Below are 18,847 nucleotides of genomic sequence, written 5' to 3'. Positions count from 1 at the left end.
TGCTTTGCCTTGGGACCTAAAACGAAGCCCGAAAATTTTAAAAAAACTTGTAGAAAACTTTGAAAAATTTATGGAGTTCAAAAATATTTTCAAACTTGTCACATTGTCTTTAAATTAATTTTAAAAAATCATTGAAATTAATTACCTGAAAAAACAAAAATATAATTTTTTAAAACCCAAAAAATTCAATTTAAAATACCAAAATATTTAATACATTAAAATATCAAAATTTACGCATAAAATAATTATTTAAAAATTCAAGACCTGGAGGTGGAGAAATGATAGGGTGTTTAATGGTATGAATTATTCTATTGATGTGAAAATGAAGGTGTTGAGGCATCAGTTGCAGGCTAATGCATCTGCTTGGGCTATGTTTGATGTTGTTTTTACTAAGTCTAGACCATAGAAGATTATTAATCTTGTTTCTTGGTAGCTTCCTTGTGAAGGATGGTTTAAGTTAAACACTGACGGGGCTAGTAGAGGGAATCCAGGTAGAAGTGGTGACGGGGGAATTATAAGGGATTGGATGGGACAATGGAAAACTGGATTTGTGGCCAGATATGGGATTTGTTCTTCAGTGCATGCTGAAATTCAAGCTTTGGCACATGGTTTACAATTAGCCTGGGATATGGGATGTCGTGTTGTTGTTGTTGAGTTGGATTCTGAAGTGGTTTTTGGGTTGGTTAGTAAGGGGAAGCCGATTAATAAGAATCTTCATTGGCTGGTTTCTTATTATAAGGGATTATTGAATAGGGAATGGCAAGTGATTCTTCAGCATTGCTATCGTGAAGCCAATAATGTTGCTGATAGGCTTGCTAATATGGGCATGGATTCAATTGAAGGGATGCACTTACTTCAGGATCCTACAAATGAGGTGTTGCAGTTGGTGAGACAGGATTTTCAGGGAGTTGCCTGGCCTAGATTGATGAGGGCTAGTTGATTTCTCTTGTTATTTTTGGGTCTCCCTCCTTTGTATGAAAATATATATATATATATATATATATATATATATATATATATATATATATATATTGCCTGGCCTAGATTGATGAGGGCTAGTTGATTTCTCTTGTTATTTTTGGGTCTCCCTCCTTTGTATGAAAATATATATATATATATATATATTTTTTTTTCTAATATTTTTAAAAATTTTTTTAATACTCTCAAACTAATATTTTTAAAAAAATTTTTTAATAGCAATTTCAATAACAATACCAAATTAACTTTTGGTCACAATAACTCTAAAATAATTAAATAAATTTTTTTACATAATTGTTAACATTTGAAGTGATACTTTCTATTTTTATTTATTTTTACGTCCAATCTCAATCCAAATGAGGCTTTACTCGAAAAGAATGTAGATATAATAATAAAATTTTAATTATTATTTCAATAATATTTTTCTTGATTCAAATAAATCATTTCATAGCTAAAAGGAGAAATTCATTTAAGCTTTACATTGTGATTTGTTGGAACTAAAATTACTCGTGATTTTAGAGTTGTGAAAAATTTTAGGGAAAAAAGGGATTTTTCAAACTTAAAAAAAAAAATTCAATGCTAGATGAGGCCATTTATAGATGGGGTTTGCCGCAATTACCAACTTGCAGAAAATGGAGTCTCCCAGCAAGGCCCAAATTTGTTATTTCCAGGCCGAAACAATCCATGCGAGACAAATGCCCATAGATACGGAAATTGTTATGAAATGGGTTAATGTGTATAATATATTGAGGGAGTTTCTAGAGGATCCCACATGAGATAAGATTATGAATTGATTTTTGATGTTATTTATTTCCAATAAGAAGCAGAAATGGTCAAGTATACTTGGAAAAAATCTTTTGTTCTCTTGCCCAATATAGGAGAATGATTAGAGGTCTAAATTAATTTGAAACTATCAAAATGTGATTCCTTTTGATGGGTGGTGTGTATATATATATATATATATATATATATATAGGAAATGCAAGAACTAGATTTAGTGGTGGTGTCTCGTAAGCCAATGCCAAAACGATACCAACTCTAGAGAGCTTGTGACAACCTTCCCTTCTACTGTTAAATTAAATCTTCCATCCCATGTTAATTTACCATCTTTATTTTAATCAACAAGATTATATGACATAATGCATAATTAGTGGAAAATTTGAAATCAATTAATTAATTTATTTTTGTTGAAAACTTCAAATTATACTATCGAGTAAAAAAAAAAAAAGTTGAGAAGGGGAATAAAAAAAAATAGGGAAGAAAAATATCATGTATCAATAAAAATATGTATTGATACAAACAAGAAAATCAGGCAACTAATAATTCTTTCTAGTTGGAATTAATCATCCTCTACCAGCATCGCATATGGGTTTTATGAGCTTGAAAGTTTGTTATTAACATTAAAAGTGCAAACATATTGTTATTAATTATAAATACCAATTAATTAATTAAGAAGGACGAAGCTCAATTGATTAACTCCTCCCCTTCTTTAGCTTTTATAAATATATATATATATATATATATATATTTACACACACACATACAAAATGGGATTATTTCTCGAAGGATAACAAAAAGTAATGGTATAAATTAAGACCTCACCTGCATGGTTACTTAAATTGAAAGTAGCTCATCAAAGCCTTCTAATAGGAACAATTTTCGATGAATCAAAGCTCTGGAACGCAATGATCTTCGCCTAAAATGTAGACAATAAATGTTTCTTGTAGAGTTCTTTGCTTTCTTTATCTTCATTTAAGTACTGTTCATGCATAGATATATCTTCTCTCTCTCTGTATATATATATATGTATGTGTGTGTCTATGTATGTACACATATAGATAAGTTCCTATTATTGTGAGTTCAAGTTCATGCTGGGAATCTGAAACTGTTGTCTCAAAACGCTATCACCAAGGGAGCCAAGAAAGGTATTAGGGTGAAATGGTGTACCCTGTGGAATCTGGCTGAGCAAAGAAACAAAGGAGGTGTTATCCTCAGTAGCAGTGCTACAACTGTTAAGATCACCATGAAAACGCTTCTCTGAGGAAGCTGCCATGGATGATCCTGCAGCAGCAGCTTCATTCCAGTATTGTTCAGATGGGAGCTGTCGTTTTACTGGGAGAGTATTGTTGGAAGTAGAAACAGAGGGTATGGTGGATATATGTGGCTTAGGTCTTGAAGAGGGAAACTGATGACGTGAAATATTGGAGCTATTTTGCATGCCATCATTTCCTGTTAGTATCCCTTCAAAGAAATTCTCTTCATTTTCAAGTACAGAGACATAACTTGCAGGTGCAGGGGGTTTTAGATGTATTATTGGAAGTGTAGAAAACAAACCCTCCATTGAATCCTTCTCGTCCCTCTCCATAGGTCTTTGAGAGTTGCTTTTCTTGTAAATCCGGCATAAAACCCAATCATCAAGCTATTAAAATGGAACAAATTAAGAGATTTAATCACCCATTAAATATCAACAAATATATGATCGACTAAATTACTAACGATCACAAAACATACCCTTAAAGAGCGTTTCTTGGTCACTGAATCAACACCAGGAAGTTTTGAAGCAGACTTATTATCATTTTTATTATCCACAAGACAGTATTCATGCATAATCCAATTAGTTTTAATCCCTTTAGGAGGCTTACCACCATAAAAAACCAGTGCTTTCTTCACACCAACCTTTTGAGCTCCATTAGAAGTTAGTATAGGCTTATCTGTTCCGGTGGCCTTCCAATACCCAGAAGTTGCAGCCCGATTAGGCCTAGCCCCATTGGGGTATTTCCGATCTCTAGGACTGAAAAAGTACCACTCCTTCTCTCCAAACGTAGCCTTACCTACACAGATATATAAATAACTCATGAGTTTTGAGGTTGGGGGTAATAATAAAGTAATATAAAGATTTAGAACACGTACTTGGTAGCTCCCAAGGATCAAACTTGTAGAGATCAACCTCAGCGATGATGGTGACAGGGAGAGGAGCTGAAGCAGCCTTCTTTTTAAGATAGTAGACGACTAGCTCTTCATCGGTGGGGTGGAAGCGGAATCCCGGCGGCAGCTGGGGGTGGTGGGAGCCGGAGGAAGAATCGGTGCTCTCCATGAAAATTAGGTCCAAGAAATGAGTGAAATTAAGGAAGAAAGATATATAATAATACGAAGATATAAAAATTAGGCAGTTTGAGAAAGTGCCAAATGTAGTCTCCGATCATCAGTTGACACGTTGAAGGGAGAGAAGAGGAGGTGGCGACACGTGTTAAGTATGAGGAGGGTAGGGACCGCAAGGGGGCAAAATGAAAAAATGGGGAACTGGGACGTTTTGAACTGCCTTATACGCTTGCCGTGTCATGCTTTTCCTATGTGATGGTATGGTTTTAAATATATTAATTTATATTTAATTCATTTATAATTAACCATTTAAAAATTAAATATACATATTAATAAAAGTTTTTTAAAACCAATTTATTTATCATTTCATTTTATTTTTACTCATAATTGAAACAAATTACCAAGTCTTGTTGGTAAATTATTTTTTCTTTGACTAAAAGAAACATGTATTTACTGAATAATAAGTAAATGAAGAGACTCGAACCAGAGATATTCTCACTTTCTTTATTTTAAAAATTACAAAAAAAAAAAATTAAACTCTCTCTTAATTAACTACAATTAGGGGTAAGCAAATTTCTGTTCAAATCGAAAAATCAAACTGAATCGAATCAATTCGTTTCAATCAATTCGATTTTAAAATTTAATCGATTTGGTTTGATTTTATATTATAAAAATTTTAATTATTTTGGTTCGGTTCGGTTTTGAAGAGAGAAAAATCAATTAAATCGAATAGAATAGTAATTTTATATATTCAAATCGAACCAAATTGATTTTCGAATTGATTTATTTTTATGGGTAATTTATGAATTATATTTAATTATATCTATATAAATTATTTAATTTCATTGATTAATAGTTATTAGGTTCAAACTAAAATCAAAATTAGATCAAATAACTTGAAAATCAAGTCTAAATTAAAAAATCAATCAAAAATCAAAACCGATCGGTTTGAACTGAACTGAACCAAAATAAAGCGATTCGATTTGATTCAGTTTTTTATCTATTTCAATTTAGTTTAATTTCTAAAATATATAATTCGATTTTCATAATTTAATTCAGTTCAATTCGATTCCGTTCAGTTTGAATCGAATGCTCACCCTCTAAGTGCTACCATAATATTTAGTCATAGCTTTTAGTTGGAAAGTAAAGTAGTAAATAAAAATACACGTATAGTCAAAAGCAAATGATGAATATTGTCATAGGATGTTGAAATCCATGGTCATTTTGCAAGTGGTGCAGTCATACTCAGATTAGACCATAGAAAACCAGCAAGGCAATGTCACACCTCGCATCATCTTTGCCATTCGCCCTGTGATGCCAAATCTCAAGGGTGATCTTCTTGTGACATGATTCATTTCGAAGTATGCAAGCACCTCTCTAAAAGACATTAAAGAGACTTAGTACTAATTAATGTGCTTATTTGCATCATGCATGACTTCAAATACAGATATGATCACAATATAATTATATGTTTAGAAGGGTAATTAATTATATGATGCTTTCTTGAATTTGTTCTAAAAAATTAATTAATTAAAATGTATAAAATTGATTAAACCCACTAATCGCAAATGTATGTCAAAAGAAAGTGATATTTTAAAATTGATTCCATTTTTCAAGTCAGAATAGCTTTTTATGAGAAATGTATTTTCCATTGCCTTACCAGAAATGGGGTGTCCTCATCTCAACTTAGAAAAATGATCAACAAAGATATCACTAGTAATTTTCCAATTTAAAGTACAAATCTCACCAATCTAAATTCACATCCATAATATTCAAAATAATAATAATAATATTATTATTATTAAAAATAATTAAGTTTGGCAGGGCTACCTTGTCTAAGCTGTGAAGAACAACTGGGTTGGGATGCTCGTGAACATTACATGTTAAGCATAATCAAGAACTAAACAATTTCATTTTCACCCACATGGTAGGAGGTCGTATATGACTCTGTGGTTCAAATTTTGACAAGTGCCATTGCCTAATTGGCACAAAATTTGGCTTATTCATTCTAGCTAATCTTCTATTATTCTTGTAGTTGGTACATAATTCTATAGTACTTGCAGTTAAAATCTTTGTTTTTGGGCGGAATTTAGGCCACTGTCTTAAGCCAATCCTAGCTTCTTTAAATTTTTGTCAATGAACTTTCCAGGGTCAAAATTAAAGAAAAAAAAAAGTTCTTGATTAACTTGTCTTTTCAGATTAGAAAACTCAATCTAATTCCTTTTCAATCATTACAATATATCCTTGATTCTTTTCTTGCGATTCTTTCCTGTTAAAAATTGTCAAATCAAGAAAAAAGACTTACAATTAAAAATAAAATATTTTTCTTGTCCTTCTCAAGAACATAGAAGGAGGAAAGAAACCAAGGAAAAAAAAATAATGCACTGAATTTTATTACAAGCAATATACCTTCCGAAGCTTCCCAATCCATAACAGGACTACATATTATCAAGCCTTGTAAAAAAATTGAGCTGCACAATAGATGCACAAGCTTAATTTTACACCATTCACAGAAGAATATTAATTTGTTTTCTTACCATTCCACCTGCTAGGCCCTGCATATTTTCCCCAAATGTTGTTTTCATCTGCAATTGATGTGGCTGAAATAACAAACTACAGAACCTCAACTTAGGACCCTGTTTAACATAAGATCAGAACCCAGAAAGATAACGATCAAAATGCGCAGGACCACACCCAGGTGTCTCTAACATCCCCTGTAGTTCTCCAAGCATTACCGCACTGGCCAGCCGATTTTGCTGGATACTCTTGTCCCCTGTCGGAATGTTAGTTCATTAAAATTCATATCAGATAATATCAAACAGTTTCCTGAAATGTTTTTGTGACAAAATTTTAAAGCCTAATCTTGAATGTCTCATTCTACACGGCAGTATCAGAACAAGAATCAATATAGACATGTTCACAATACAAAAAATACTTAACTTACCATTCACATATAGCGTAAAGAATTGGGCGGCCTACCTTATGCAGTGCGTAAGCCGGCCTACCCTTCCAGTCTCTGCTCTGCCCTTTTCAAAACCATTTAGGAAGATGTGTCATATGCTGTTGATGGTGACCCTAGTAAAATCTTTTGATCTTTTTTGTCTGTGCCGAAAGAATTGGGACCGCAGGAAGGGACATTCATTAGCATATCTATATTAACATATTTGTACCCAAGTGCAGCTAACCCAGTTGAAACAAAAGCATCTGCTGTTCTCAGAAATCAAACCAAAAAAGAGTCAATGTTGGAACATTGGGGGATATTTATGCATTGGACATTAATACACAGCAGTAATTACATTTCTATGCCACATTGCAGAAGTCAGTATTGCTTTGTATGGTATGACTATTTCTCTCTTTGACTTTTCACTGGTCCGATTCAAACAATCCCACGAGATGGACTTAAGCATTTAACCAATTAATTAATTGTAAATTACATAATAATTAAGAAAGTTCTTAGTGTTTTTCTAGTTGAGTGCAATACGGGCAGAGGTGACTGGAGTATGTAATTCATTGTTATTAAATTAATGCATGGAATCAAGCTGACGTCAAGAAATGAAATAAAATAAGATGTTATGTATTATAACTTTGAACAACTAATTAATATAATTAAAGATTTCAATAAAGAGTATTCAAAGTCATCTTGAAAAATTGAAATGACGAAATCATAAAAATTAAGTAACAAGAAAATGGAGTTGCAGATTCATTAACCAGTGAAAATTTGTACGGACTGTTGTATTGAATATTAGTTCAGTGAAATTTGCCATTTAAAAAAGGCATGCAGCAGCAGTCCTTTTGAATAGTATAAGTGCTTTCTGGTGGTGGTCATGGTCATAATCTATATGCAAGACTTGTCATCAAAGTCAAAAGGGGAGAATCTACAATGAATTACTTAATGAAATATTCAAAGCCTGTGAAACCCATTAAGATCTGCAATATTTTTTTCTCTACAGTTCCGGCTAATGTAATTATAATATTCATACCATAGGAAGAGTAATGTATCCTAACACCGTACTAATCAATGAGTTAAATCTTAGTGGTACTGAAATCGTCTATAAATCGAGCCAAATGAAATTAAAAAAAAAAGGCTTTGATTTCATAAGAAAAGCGATTTGATTTGAACAATTCGTCAAAGGAAAAGAAAACCCATTCTAAGTTATAAAGTTTGAAAAAGGGACGGAAAGAGAGAAAGATTACTATTACCGGTAGTATTAACAGTCGACTCATCTATATTGCATTGAAAGTGATTCCAGCTATTCCATTTGCGAGCCACAAATTGAACAAATTTACAAAGCGGAGGCAAAGAAAATTAAAAAAAGTAAAACTTTGACACAGTCAACTTGAAAAGGCAAGAAAATTAAAGGGTTGTTTAATAATTAACACATTGGCCGCGTAAGCCACAGGCGATTAGCCAAAAGGAACCGAGTGTAGTCTCCATGATCATTGCTGCTTATATTCATACAAATTGTGCCATTGCAGAAGCATACGACAAAAACGAACAGATACCCAATTCTAAATCCTGATGTCATTTTCTATGCAGGGAAATATTTTATATATACAACAACAAACAACTGCTAACTTATTACATGTACATAGGGGTGAATTTGCACAAGAAAAATGGTAAAAATTTATATGGGGAGTGGCTATCTCTGGGGAGACAACCATCTTACTTGCAAATATTCGTTCACTAATATCCAGGTTTTGTGGGGACAAGTTTATATATTCTCTTCATCAAGATTATTATTATTATTATTTTAAACATTGGAGCTCTCTCCATTTCTACCAGAAAAATATGGACAATTCATTAATCAATTCTGTCTCTCTTCTCATAATTATTGGAAAAGTTAAAAGAAGTGTTCTTGTTATTATCAATAAACAGCACCAATCATTAACCAAAAAAAAAAAAAAAAAAAAACTTTCCTGAGCATTCTGCATCGACCTACAAATTTGAAAAGAAACACAAGGGAGTCAAGAGCAGAAGGATTTTCCTCAATATTAACCAACCCATGTGTTAGAAAAATAGAAATTTAACTTGAAACAATAATGAAAAGCTTTCCCAAATCATCACGGCAACGAAAAATAAAATTCTTCTTTTTTTTTTTTGGCTATTGAAATTCAACGATTAATGTTCTTTTTGTTTCCTTACTTTTGCATCAGATTTATGCAAAATAGTCCATAGGAGAATAAAAAGACACAGAAGAGCCAAAAGATTGTCGCTTTCAGGATTTTTTTCAATTCCCAAAACTGACAGAAACTTAGATTCTTTAAGCACTGAAAATTAAAGTTGATGCTATCAAGATCTCTGGCTTAAGATTTAAATCTTAATTTGTCATCATAACACAGGGTCAGCTTCAAGTTTCAAGCAGAATCTTCTTCTCTTCCTCCTTTGGTTAATGACATGCATTGCAAAAACTTTCGGTATTGCCGTAATGGTGGGTCCAAAATTTCGGCGATGGGTTTGACAGATTTTCTTTCCCCTCGTACGATTCTTTACAGTGTTAATTTTTTTCCTTCTATTTTCTTTCTCACCGTTAATTCTGACATTCCAAACAACTTTTGCCTGCGTTATGAAACCGAAAGGAAAGTTCTAAAATTTATCGTTTAGTGAGAAAATCCATCTCCTATATGATAAAATATTTGCTTATATTAAAAAAGGTTCATTTGATTAAAAAAATTAAAATTATATATATAGTTGAAGAATTTTGATTTTGCCAATAAAAAAAAATATGGATGGCAAGATAGTTTTACTTTTCCCAATTCCTCATCACAATGCCAATGCCAAGAAAATGAAAAGAAAGATCCTAATATATAGGATCAAATTATTGAATATAACAAGTATATACCTACAAAAGTTTCGTAAGTGTTAGATGAAGCGGTAAGATTTAAGGAAAATTCATGTTCAATACTTGAAAAAGGCATTGTTGAGCGGTTACAAATTTCCAAACGATTAGTAAAACGAACATAGAAAAATACTTTGATGTAAAAAAAAATAAATTAAGTAAAATAGAAATATACAACTTGACACTTTTTTTTAAATGTATAATTGGCTTTAATATAGAAGCAAATTCGAATTCTTGTTTTCAAAAATGACTTCAATGTTATTAAATTAAAATTCATTAGTAACTTAGCAAATATTTAAGAAACTGTTAGAATCCTTCAATTAGTATAAACCCCTTAATCAGTGTAAATTAGCTGTAAATTAGAATATAATTAGAAATTATTATATTTATTGGCTATTATTAGTTTCCTAATTAGTTTTAGCCTTTATATATAAATTAGAATGATTGTAAATCATTTTTGTATGAAGAAATATAAAAGAAAATTTTTCAAATTCTCTGTTTTCTACATGGTATCAGAGCAGTGTCAAAATTTATTGACGTGAATAGTATAATTCTGGGTAATTTTTTTTTTTGGTCAAGCTTCTACATCATTCTAGGAAGGGAGGTGACTATCACCACCCACTTGAAGAGAAAGGACACTAATCGATCGGCTTATGCCTGGAGTCCCACCGCCGTCCGGTGAAGTGCGTGAGCTCACGCACCTCGAGAAGTCTCACGTCATTCTTCACGCACCAGCGCATGCACCCTTTTTTTCGGTGATTTCTCCGACCGAGCCTCTTACCGACGACCTTCCCTGTTTAGCGCGCCTCTAACCAACGTGTTTCCACACCTGATTTGCACATTTATTTTTTTGGGTACCTTCCATTGCCCAGTTTCTTGCTTTCTGTCTCAGTACCTATTTTTTTAATTGAAAAATGACTGATGAAAAGAAAAAAGCCTCTGAAACAAAGGTTGGATTTGTTGGTGATAATCTCTCTTTACAAATTAATTTTGTAAAGTTGGATGGAACTAATTATTTGGCATGGTCTAGATCTTGTCTACTATTCATTCAGGCTAGAGGATTGCAAGGGTATATCACTGAAGATAGAAAAAAGTCAGAAAGTACTTGTTCTACCTACAGCCAATGGGAGTCGGAGAACTCTCTTGTTATGTCATGGCTCATCAATTATATGCAATCTCATATAGCTCGTGGGTATTTACTGTTTGACAGTGTCGCTACCATTTGGATTGCTGTTTCTCAGACTTATTCTCAAGTTGGGAATAATGCACAAGTTTATGAGCTTAGGAACAAGGTTCATGGAATGAAACAAGGTGACTTGACTATTGCTCAGTATTATGCAGAACTGAGTGGTCTATGGCAAGAGTTAGATTTTTATAAGGACTTTCAGGCTTCATGTCCCGTTGATGTAGTTAAGTTCCAGAAATTGATTGAGAATGAGCGCATATATGATTTTCTTGCTGGGCTAAGTGTGGAGTATGATCAGATTTAGGTCCAAGTGCTTGGTAAGGATCCTTTGCCCACCTTAAGACAGACATACTCTTATGTTCAGTAGGAGGAGAGCAGAAGGAGTGTCATGATCAATTCTACAGCTGTTGATAAGGCTAGGCTGGCTGCTAACTCCTTACGAGAACAGTCATATATGGTCCATCAGATAAGGATCACTTGCATTATGACTACTGTGGGAAATCACAGCACACCAAAGAACAATGTTGGAAGTTGCACGGCTAGCCAACTAAAGGGCGTGGAGGAAAAAGGATGGGCTCTGCTAAATCACAAGCAAATGTATCTAAGGCTGTGAGTGTTTTTGAAGATACTGCTATTACTTGAATCACAATCCACTACAGTTGCCTCTTCTAACTTCGTCAACTCAGGTTATGCTTTTCTTGCCAATCATAATAATTCATTTTGGATTATAGATTTTGGACCAAACAAACATATGGCATGCTCTTCGAATAAATTCATATCCTATTCTCCATGTTCAGGCAAAGAAAAAGTCTGCATTGCGAATGGATCCTTATCTAATGTTTCTGGAACAGGTTCTGTTAAATGCACTCCTACTATAAGTCTTAGTTCTGTCTTACATGTGCCTAACTTTCCTATTAACCTTTTATCTGTCAGTTCTATCACAAAAGCTCTCAACTATAAAATTGAATTTTTTTCCCACTCACTGTGTGTTTTAGGAGTTGATAACAGGGAGAACGATTGGCAGTGGTAGACTGCAAGATGGGCTATATCTATTGAATGATTGTATTAATCAGGCCATGTTGGGACAGTCTATGGGTGTTGAGGAAGAAATTATTTAGTGGCATAGGAAACTTGGACATCCTTCATTTACTATTTTAGAGAAACTTTATCATTTTTTGTTTAAGCAATGCAAAACTGAATTGTTAGTATGTGATGCTTTTGAGTTTGCCAAACATACTAGACAATCTTATCCTACAATAAATAATAAGGCTTCAGTTCCTTTTATCACTATCCATTCTGATGTATGGGGACTTACTCAAACTGTGTCTTTATCAAGTTATAGATGATTTGTGACCTTTATTGATTGTTGCAGTAGGTTAACTTGGGTATATCTGATGAAAGGGAAAAATGAAGTATTTTAATGTTTTTAGCAGTTTCACAAAATGATTAGCACCCAGGTTGATACTCATGTTAAAATATTGAGAACTGATAATGGCACAGAGTATATGAATGGAGTTTTTCAGGAATATTTGAAGTCACACGAAATTTTGTATCAGACTAATTGTGTTAGCACTAGTGCTCAAAATAGAGTGTCTGAGAGAAAAAATAGACATTTACTTGAGGTTGCTAGGTCTCTTATGTTTACAATGAATATTTCCAAACCTTACTGGGGTGATGCAATTCTTTCTACTGCATATCTTATTAATAGGATGTCACTTTGGACTTTGGAGTTTAAGAGTCTTTTAGAGGTTTTGCAAGGTAAAAATTCATATATTATTCCTCCAAAGGTTTTTTGTTGTGTTTTCTTTGTTCATCAGCCTATAGGGGGAAGTTAGAACCTCGAGCCCTCAAGTGTGTCTTTGTTGGTTATTCCAGTACTCAGAAGGGGTATAGTTGTTACCACCCTCCTACACGAAAATATTTTGTGAGCATGGATGTTATCTTTAGGAAATCTGAATCTTATTTCCATCCACCTCTTCAGGGGGAGCATAGGAAGGAAGAAGAGGTGTCTTTCCCTTCTTCTTTGTGCTCTCCCAACTTTTAACTTCAACAAGAAAATCTGGGTTTAAAGCCTAGACCTAATAATGATACTCAAGGGGAGTCACCTAAATCTCGAGGGAGACTGAATGGACCAGATTTGAGAATCCATACTCGGCGAAACAAGATAGATATAGCCATCGAGCAGGTGACTGTTGATCAACCAGAATATCTGGATTCAATTCCTGAACATCCTGAGGTATGTGATGAGTGTCCTTTAGTTCCTGAAGAGTCTAATTTTAATTCTCATTCTACTCTTCCTTCTCCTAATAATGATCTTGATATTCCTATTGCTCTCAAAAAGGTGTTAGAACCTATAATAAACATCCCATCTCTAACTTCATTTTCTATTATTCTTTGTCTCCATCCTATAAAGCCTTTCTATTGTCTGTTTACTCTGTTTCTATCCCACAGGATTGGAAGAAAGTATGTCTTGATCCAAAATGGAAGGCAGCCATGGTGGAGGAGATGAAAGCTTTAGCAAAGAATGAGACATGGGAACTTGTTACTCTTCCAATAGGGAAAAAAACCAGTTGGATGTAAGTGGGTGTTCACTGTGAAATATAGAGTAGATGGTTCAATTGAAAGGTATAAGACTAGGCTGGTAGCAAAAGGCTTCACACAGACATATAGGGTAGATTACCAGGAAACGTTTTCTCCTATTGCTAAAATGAATACCATCAGAATTTTACTATCATGTGTAGTAAATCTTGAGTGAGATTTGCAGCAGTTTGATGTAAAAAATGACTTTCTACATGGCGATTTGGAAGAAGAAGTATATATGGAAATCCCTCCAGGGTTTGAGAATGGGAAGACCAATGGAAAAGTTTGCAAATTGAAGAAAGCATTGTATGGTTTAAAACAGTCAATTAGGGCATGGTTTGACAGGTTTAGTAAGGCTATGGTTTCTTTTGGATATTGCTAAAGCAATGCTGATCACACCTTGTTTATAAAACACTATAGGGGTAAGATCACTCTGCTTATTATCTATGTGGATGATATTGTGGTAACTGGTGATGATAGGGAAGAAATAATTCATCTAAAGGAACAACTAGCATAGGAGTTTGAAATCAAAGATTTTGGAAGGCTAAAGTACTTTCTTGGAATAGAGGTTGTCAGATCAGATAAATGAATATTTATTTCTCAAAGGAAGTATATACTAGATCTGTTGGAGGAAGCAAGAATGCTAGGTTGTAAACCAGCAGAGTCTCCCATTGAGGCAAATCACAAATTGCAAGCTGGAGTTGGGGAATCCGTGGATATTGGGAGATATCAGAGGTTAGTTGGCAAACTAATTTACTTTTCGCATACCAGATCAGATATAGCATATGCAGTGGGCCTAGTAAGTCAGCATATGCATGATCCTCGTGAAACTCATTTGGAGGCTATTTTTCGCATCTTGCGATACTTAAAATCTGCACCTGGGAAAGGGCTTCTTTTCTCAAAGCATGGCCATCTTTAGATTAAGGCCTTTACGGATACAGATTGGGGTGGATCTCTTGATGATAGAAGATCGACATCTGGTTACTGTACTTTTGTTGGTGGTAATCTAGTCACTTGGAGAAGCAAGAAGCAAAATGTGACTGCTAGATCCAGTGTAGAGGCTAAGTTTAGAGTAATGGCTCAAGGTATTTGTGAACTATTATGGTTACGAAAGTTGATGGAAGAATTAAAATTGCTAGAAACTAGTGGTCTGTCCCTGTTCTGTGATAACAAAGCTGTTATCAGTATAGTTCACAATCCAGTTCAGCATGATCGGATCAAGCATATAGAGATTGACAGACACTTTATAAAAGAAAAAGTCATCAATGGTTCCTTAAGTATCTCTTACGTAGGGTCGAAAGACCAGTTGGTTAATGTGTTCACTAAGGGATTAAGTTGTAAGGGGTTTCATACCCTAGTTTGCAAGTTGGGTATGTGCAACATACATGAATCAACTGGAGGGGGAGTGTTAGAATCCCTCAATTAGTGTAAATCTCTTAATCAGTGTAAATTAGCTGTAAATTAGAATATAATTAGGAATTATTGTATTTATTGGCTATTATTAGTTTTTTAATTAATCGTAACCTTTGTATATAAATTAGAATACTTGTAAATCATTTTTGTATGAAGAAATATAAAAGAAAAATTTTCAAATTCTCTGTTTTCTACAGAAACCTTATTAATTAAAAGGTCAGAATATGAATTTTAATTTGGACACTATTCCTAATCAAGAATCAAGAATGGAAGAAACTTTCTATTCCGTTGTGATCAGCTAGAATCTATATGTGCAAGCTTCAAATCTTGATTATGATCATTTGAAATTTTATAATTAAACCACTTTTCGCAGCATTTTTTTTATCTTTATATTCACAAACTTGATTGATCTTCTATTCACAGTCTAATCATATCATTTTCATGTTCTTTCGATTTTCTAAAATATAATCATTGAAGAATCACTTTTCATCACCAAAAATTCTTGCTGGCCTTTTCTCACTATATACATATTTTTTTCATTTAACTATAATTAAAGTCAAATTTAAAACTTTAAAATTAATTGATTCTTCACCATTTCTAGTAATCTCCGTATCTCTGACACTAGGAAATTGATCACATTCTACATAGTAGGCCAATGATGAGAGAGATTGCACACATTCATGGAAACAAAATAGAGGATTGATCCAGGATCAATTGAATCATAATCTGCACTATTATCAGTGCACCTTTTATTGAATCAAGTACAGAACATTTATTACATGATGAGAAGAAGGCAATTTACAGTTTATTGAAGAGCCTTCAAATAATCCTGTTACAAAAACTTCACTATTTTTTAATTAATCGGTAATCAGCATGCATGTGTTATCCACTGCATCCTTTTCTGCATGCATGATCCTGCATATATAATAATAATAATAAAAAAAAAAAAAGAATCCTTTGAATCAACGAATTGGTCATCATTTGGAAAAAAATAATTAAAAAATGGAAACTGCACTGATCCTTATTCATGAAGATCGGTGTGTTTGTCTGTTATTGCTTTGGAAAAAGGCAAGCTTCTCATCTTTATTCAGTAATTCTGCACAAAATAATTACGATTCATGCGATTTCCTTCTCCATTCAGTTCAATCAAGTTTTTTACAATTGCATCGGTCGCCTTCGACAAGAATTCCGACCAGTTCCTGCACATAAAATCATCATAACATAAGACACAGAATAAAGAATAACAAATGAATTGGAATCGGGTCGAATTCTAGTCGAATTCAGCTGAATTAGATGAAGAAAGATTAGTTTATATACCCTTTATGCGAATCAAATGTAAGTCCCACTGTGTACTTTGCCTCTTCAAGAGCATCTGTAAATCTTTGAAGCTCCTGGGAAGGGCAGGTTCCATTGTCCTTAATGCGAAGCTCAGAAGGTTTAATGTCGCAAAAAATGGGAATAATTCTTTTCTTGGTCTCCATTATCAAAGCCAACTCGTGGAGGCAAAAATAAGAATCGGCATAACGAGGGGAGAGAACAGCAACACCTAGCTTGCACTCGCCGATCGCTGAATCAATCTTGTCAAATAACCTATCACCAGGCTTCATGTTCTTGTTATCCAAGAAAGGGTTAAGGCCGAGTCTTGAAAGATGGTCAAAGAGCAATCCAGCAATGGTTCTTTTGGTATCGATTCCTCGATGATTAATAAAAACATCACAGGGTGGTGGTCTAATGGCTGGTACTCGGCTGTGAAGAAGGTGGTGGTGGTGCAAGATTTTACGAGACAAGTTATTGGCTGTGGAGGGCAATCTTTGCATGGCTCCCTGAAGAAGCTAAAGCTAAAGAAAAAAAGCAAAAAAGAAATGAATTTGCAATAAAAATTAGATGGAAATGGTTTTGTTTTGCAATATTGGTCCCTTGATTGATACGGGGTTGGTGGGTATTTATATATGTAATGCAGGAGATTAATTTATAAAAGAATGAGAGGTATTGAACTATTGATTTTGAAGAGGAAAAAAATTCAAAATTAGACCAGAAAAGCAGAGAAAATTCCAGGTATTTGTCTTGATTTGGAGGAGAGAATAGAGACAAATTGAAGTAAAGAAATTTTAAAATTTTGACTCAGGATGTTGAGGCTCTTATATGCTTTAATCCTTCAAACACGTCCATTCTCTTCTTTTCCAACTCCTTTTTTGGCTGAAGCAGTCACTCTGATCATATTTGTATCTTCTTTTTTATTATTTTTCTGTTTTGGTATCCTACATGAGCTAACTATTTTCTGAGTGGCACATTTTTTCAAGAATTTGGTGTGTAGATTCAATTTACTTTGTCAAATGATCGTAATATGGTTTTAGTTATTAAATCAAATCAAGTTCAATTTATGCTTTTAGTTATTAAACTAAATCAAGTTCAATTTATAATTGTGATTTGATTTATCTTTCTTTATCCTTTTGATTATACAATTATTATTTTATAAATTTTAATTTAATAATATGAAAATATAAAATTATAAATTTTAATTTTAATCGAAATTAAAAAAAAAAACTTTAAATCCATTACTATTGTTTACAACGCCTCCATTTGAGATTGGATTTGAGAGCTCTAAAAGTTTAAATTCATTACTGTCATTTATTAAGTTCCCGTTTGAGATTTAATTTAACGGGTCACAAAATTTAATTTTTTGTTAAAGAATATGATTTTAAATTTATATAAAAAAAACCATTTAAAAAGGAATTATTAACTATTTTAAATTATTATATAATTAAAAATAATTTTAAATACCATTTAATTAATATATTAATTAAGAAAATATTTTTTTAACGACCAATTCTGATAATAATGCAAACAAACACTGAATATATATCTAACTAATTATTTTTTAGATTACTTTATTCAACGTATATATGATAATTACCCATTCAACATATAATGAACTTCTAAAAAAATAATGAAACAATTAATTTTTTTTAATAATATTAAAAATATTCTATTTGTTATATAAGTTAACCAAAAAAATAAATGAATACATTAATTAAACAATTTTTTTTAATCCATTATTTTATTAATTTTTATTTAACTATAGATTTCATTATGTTGAATTACAGTCTATCAAATATTTAATAAGTGATTATTCGATATTAATTACTCATTAATTTGTTAATTGGACATCTTAAAATTATTTTCCACCGACTAGCTAGCTTTTATATATATAAATATATATATGGACGGCTACGCAGCGAGCTAGGTTAGGTTGGAAGAACGTTTTATATACTTTACTTCTGCGTTTTGCTGAGGAAATAACCTGCCACTTCAGGCAGGAGTATTAGTCTTATTCTAGGACCCTCTGCCCTTCCTTTTATACCCGTAGGTGCATATTAGTGATAACAAAATCAAAATCAATGAAAGGTGGAGTCAATAACATTAAATTTATCTTTTTAAAAAAAAATATATGAGATTTTAAATTTAATTTTTAATTAAAATTAAATTAATAAAGAAAATAATAAAGTAAAAAAAATATTCTATTTAATACTTGCATTGTTATAATTTTCTATAATATAATTAAGATGGCATGAAAGTGTTTCATTAAATAACATATTTATCTTATTATTAATTAAGATTTAATTTTATTGGGAAGTTATATATATATATATTTCATAGGTATCTCCAACTCAAAATGAATCAGGACTAATCTCATTCATGTCGGGTTAGAAAACACTTCTAATAAGGTATCGTTTTCATTTACGAGTATTGAATA

The 18,847-nt window shown here is 32.7% G+C and overlaps 2 protein-coding genes across 2 annotated transcripts; both read right to left on the bottom strand.

Moving 5' to 3' along the window:
• Positions 1-2,559: 2,559 nt before the first annotated feature.
• Positions 2,560-4,157, bottom strand: LOC110643006 (NAC transcription factor 25-like). The gene is made up of 3 exons (XM_021795226.2): positions 3,889-4,157; positions 3,490-3,809; positions 2,560-3,397 (listed from the first exon to the last, which is right to left on the bottom strand). The coding sequence occupies exons 1-3, from the start codon at positions 4,070-4,072 to the stop codon at positions 2,828-2,830; spliced, it is 1,074 nt and encodes a 357-aa protein (XP_021650918.2). The 5' UTR covers positions 4,073-4,157; the 3' UTR covers positions 2,560-2,827.
• Positions 4,158-15,827: 11,670 nt separating this feature from the next.
• On the bottom strand, positions 15,828-17,014 carry LOC110642998 (probable 2' cyclic ADP-D-ribose synthase BdTIR). The gene is made up of 2 exons (XM_058141028.1): positions 16,411-17,014; positions 15,828-16,292 (listed from the first exon to the last, which is right to left on the bottom strand). The coding sequence occupies exons 1-2, from the start codon at positions 16,908-16,910 to the stop codon at positions 16,181-16,183; spliced, it is 612 nt and encodes a 203-aa protein (XP_057997011.1). The 5' UTR covers positions 16,911-17,014; the 3' UTR covers positions 15,828-16,180.
• Positions 17,015-18,847: the final 1,833 nt, after the last annotated feature.

This window comes from Hevea brasiliensis, chromosome 18, assembly GCF_030052815.1.
Source record: "Hevea brasiliensis isolate MT/VB/25A 57/8 chromosome 18, ASM3005281v1, whole genome shotgun sequence".
Taxonomy (NCBI): Eukaryota; Viridiplantae; Streptophyta; class Magnoliopsida; order Malpighiales; family Euphorbiaceae; genus Hevea; species Hevea brasiliensis.
The sequence above is the reverse complement of the archived record's forward strand: the minus strand, read 5'-3'. Positions and strand labels throughout refer to the sequence as shown.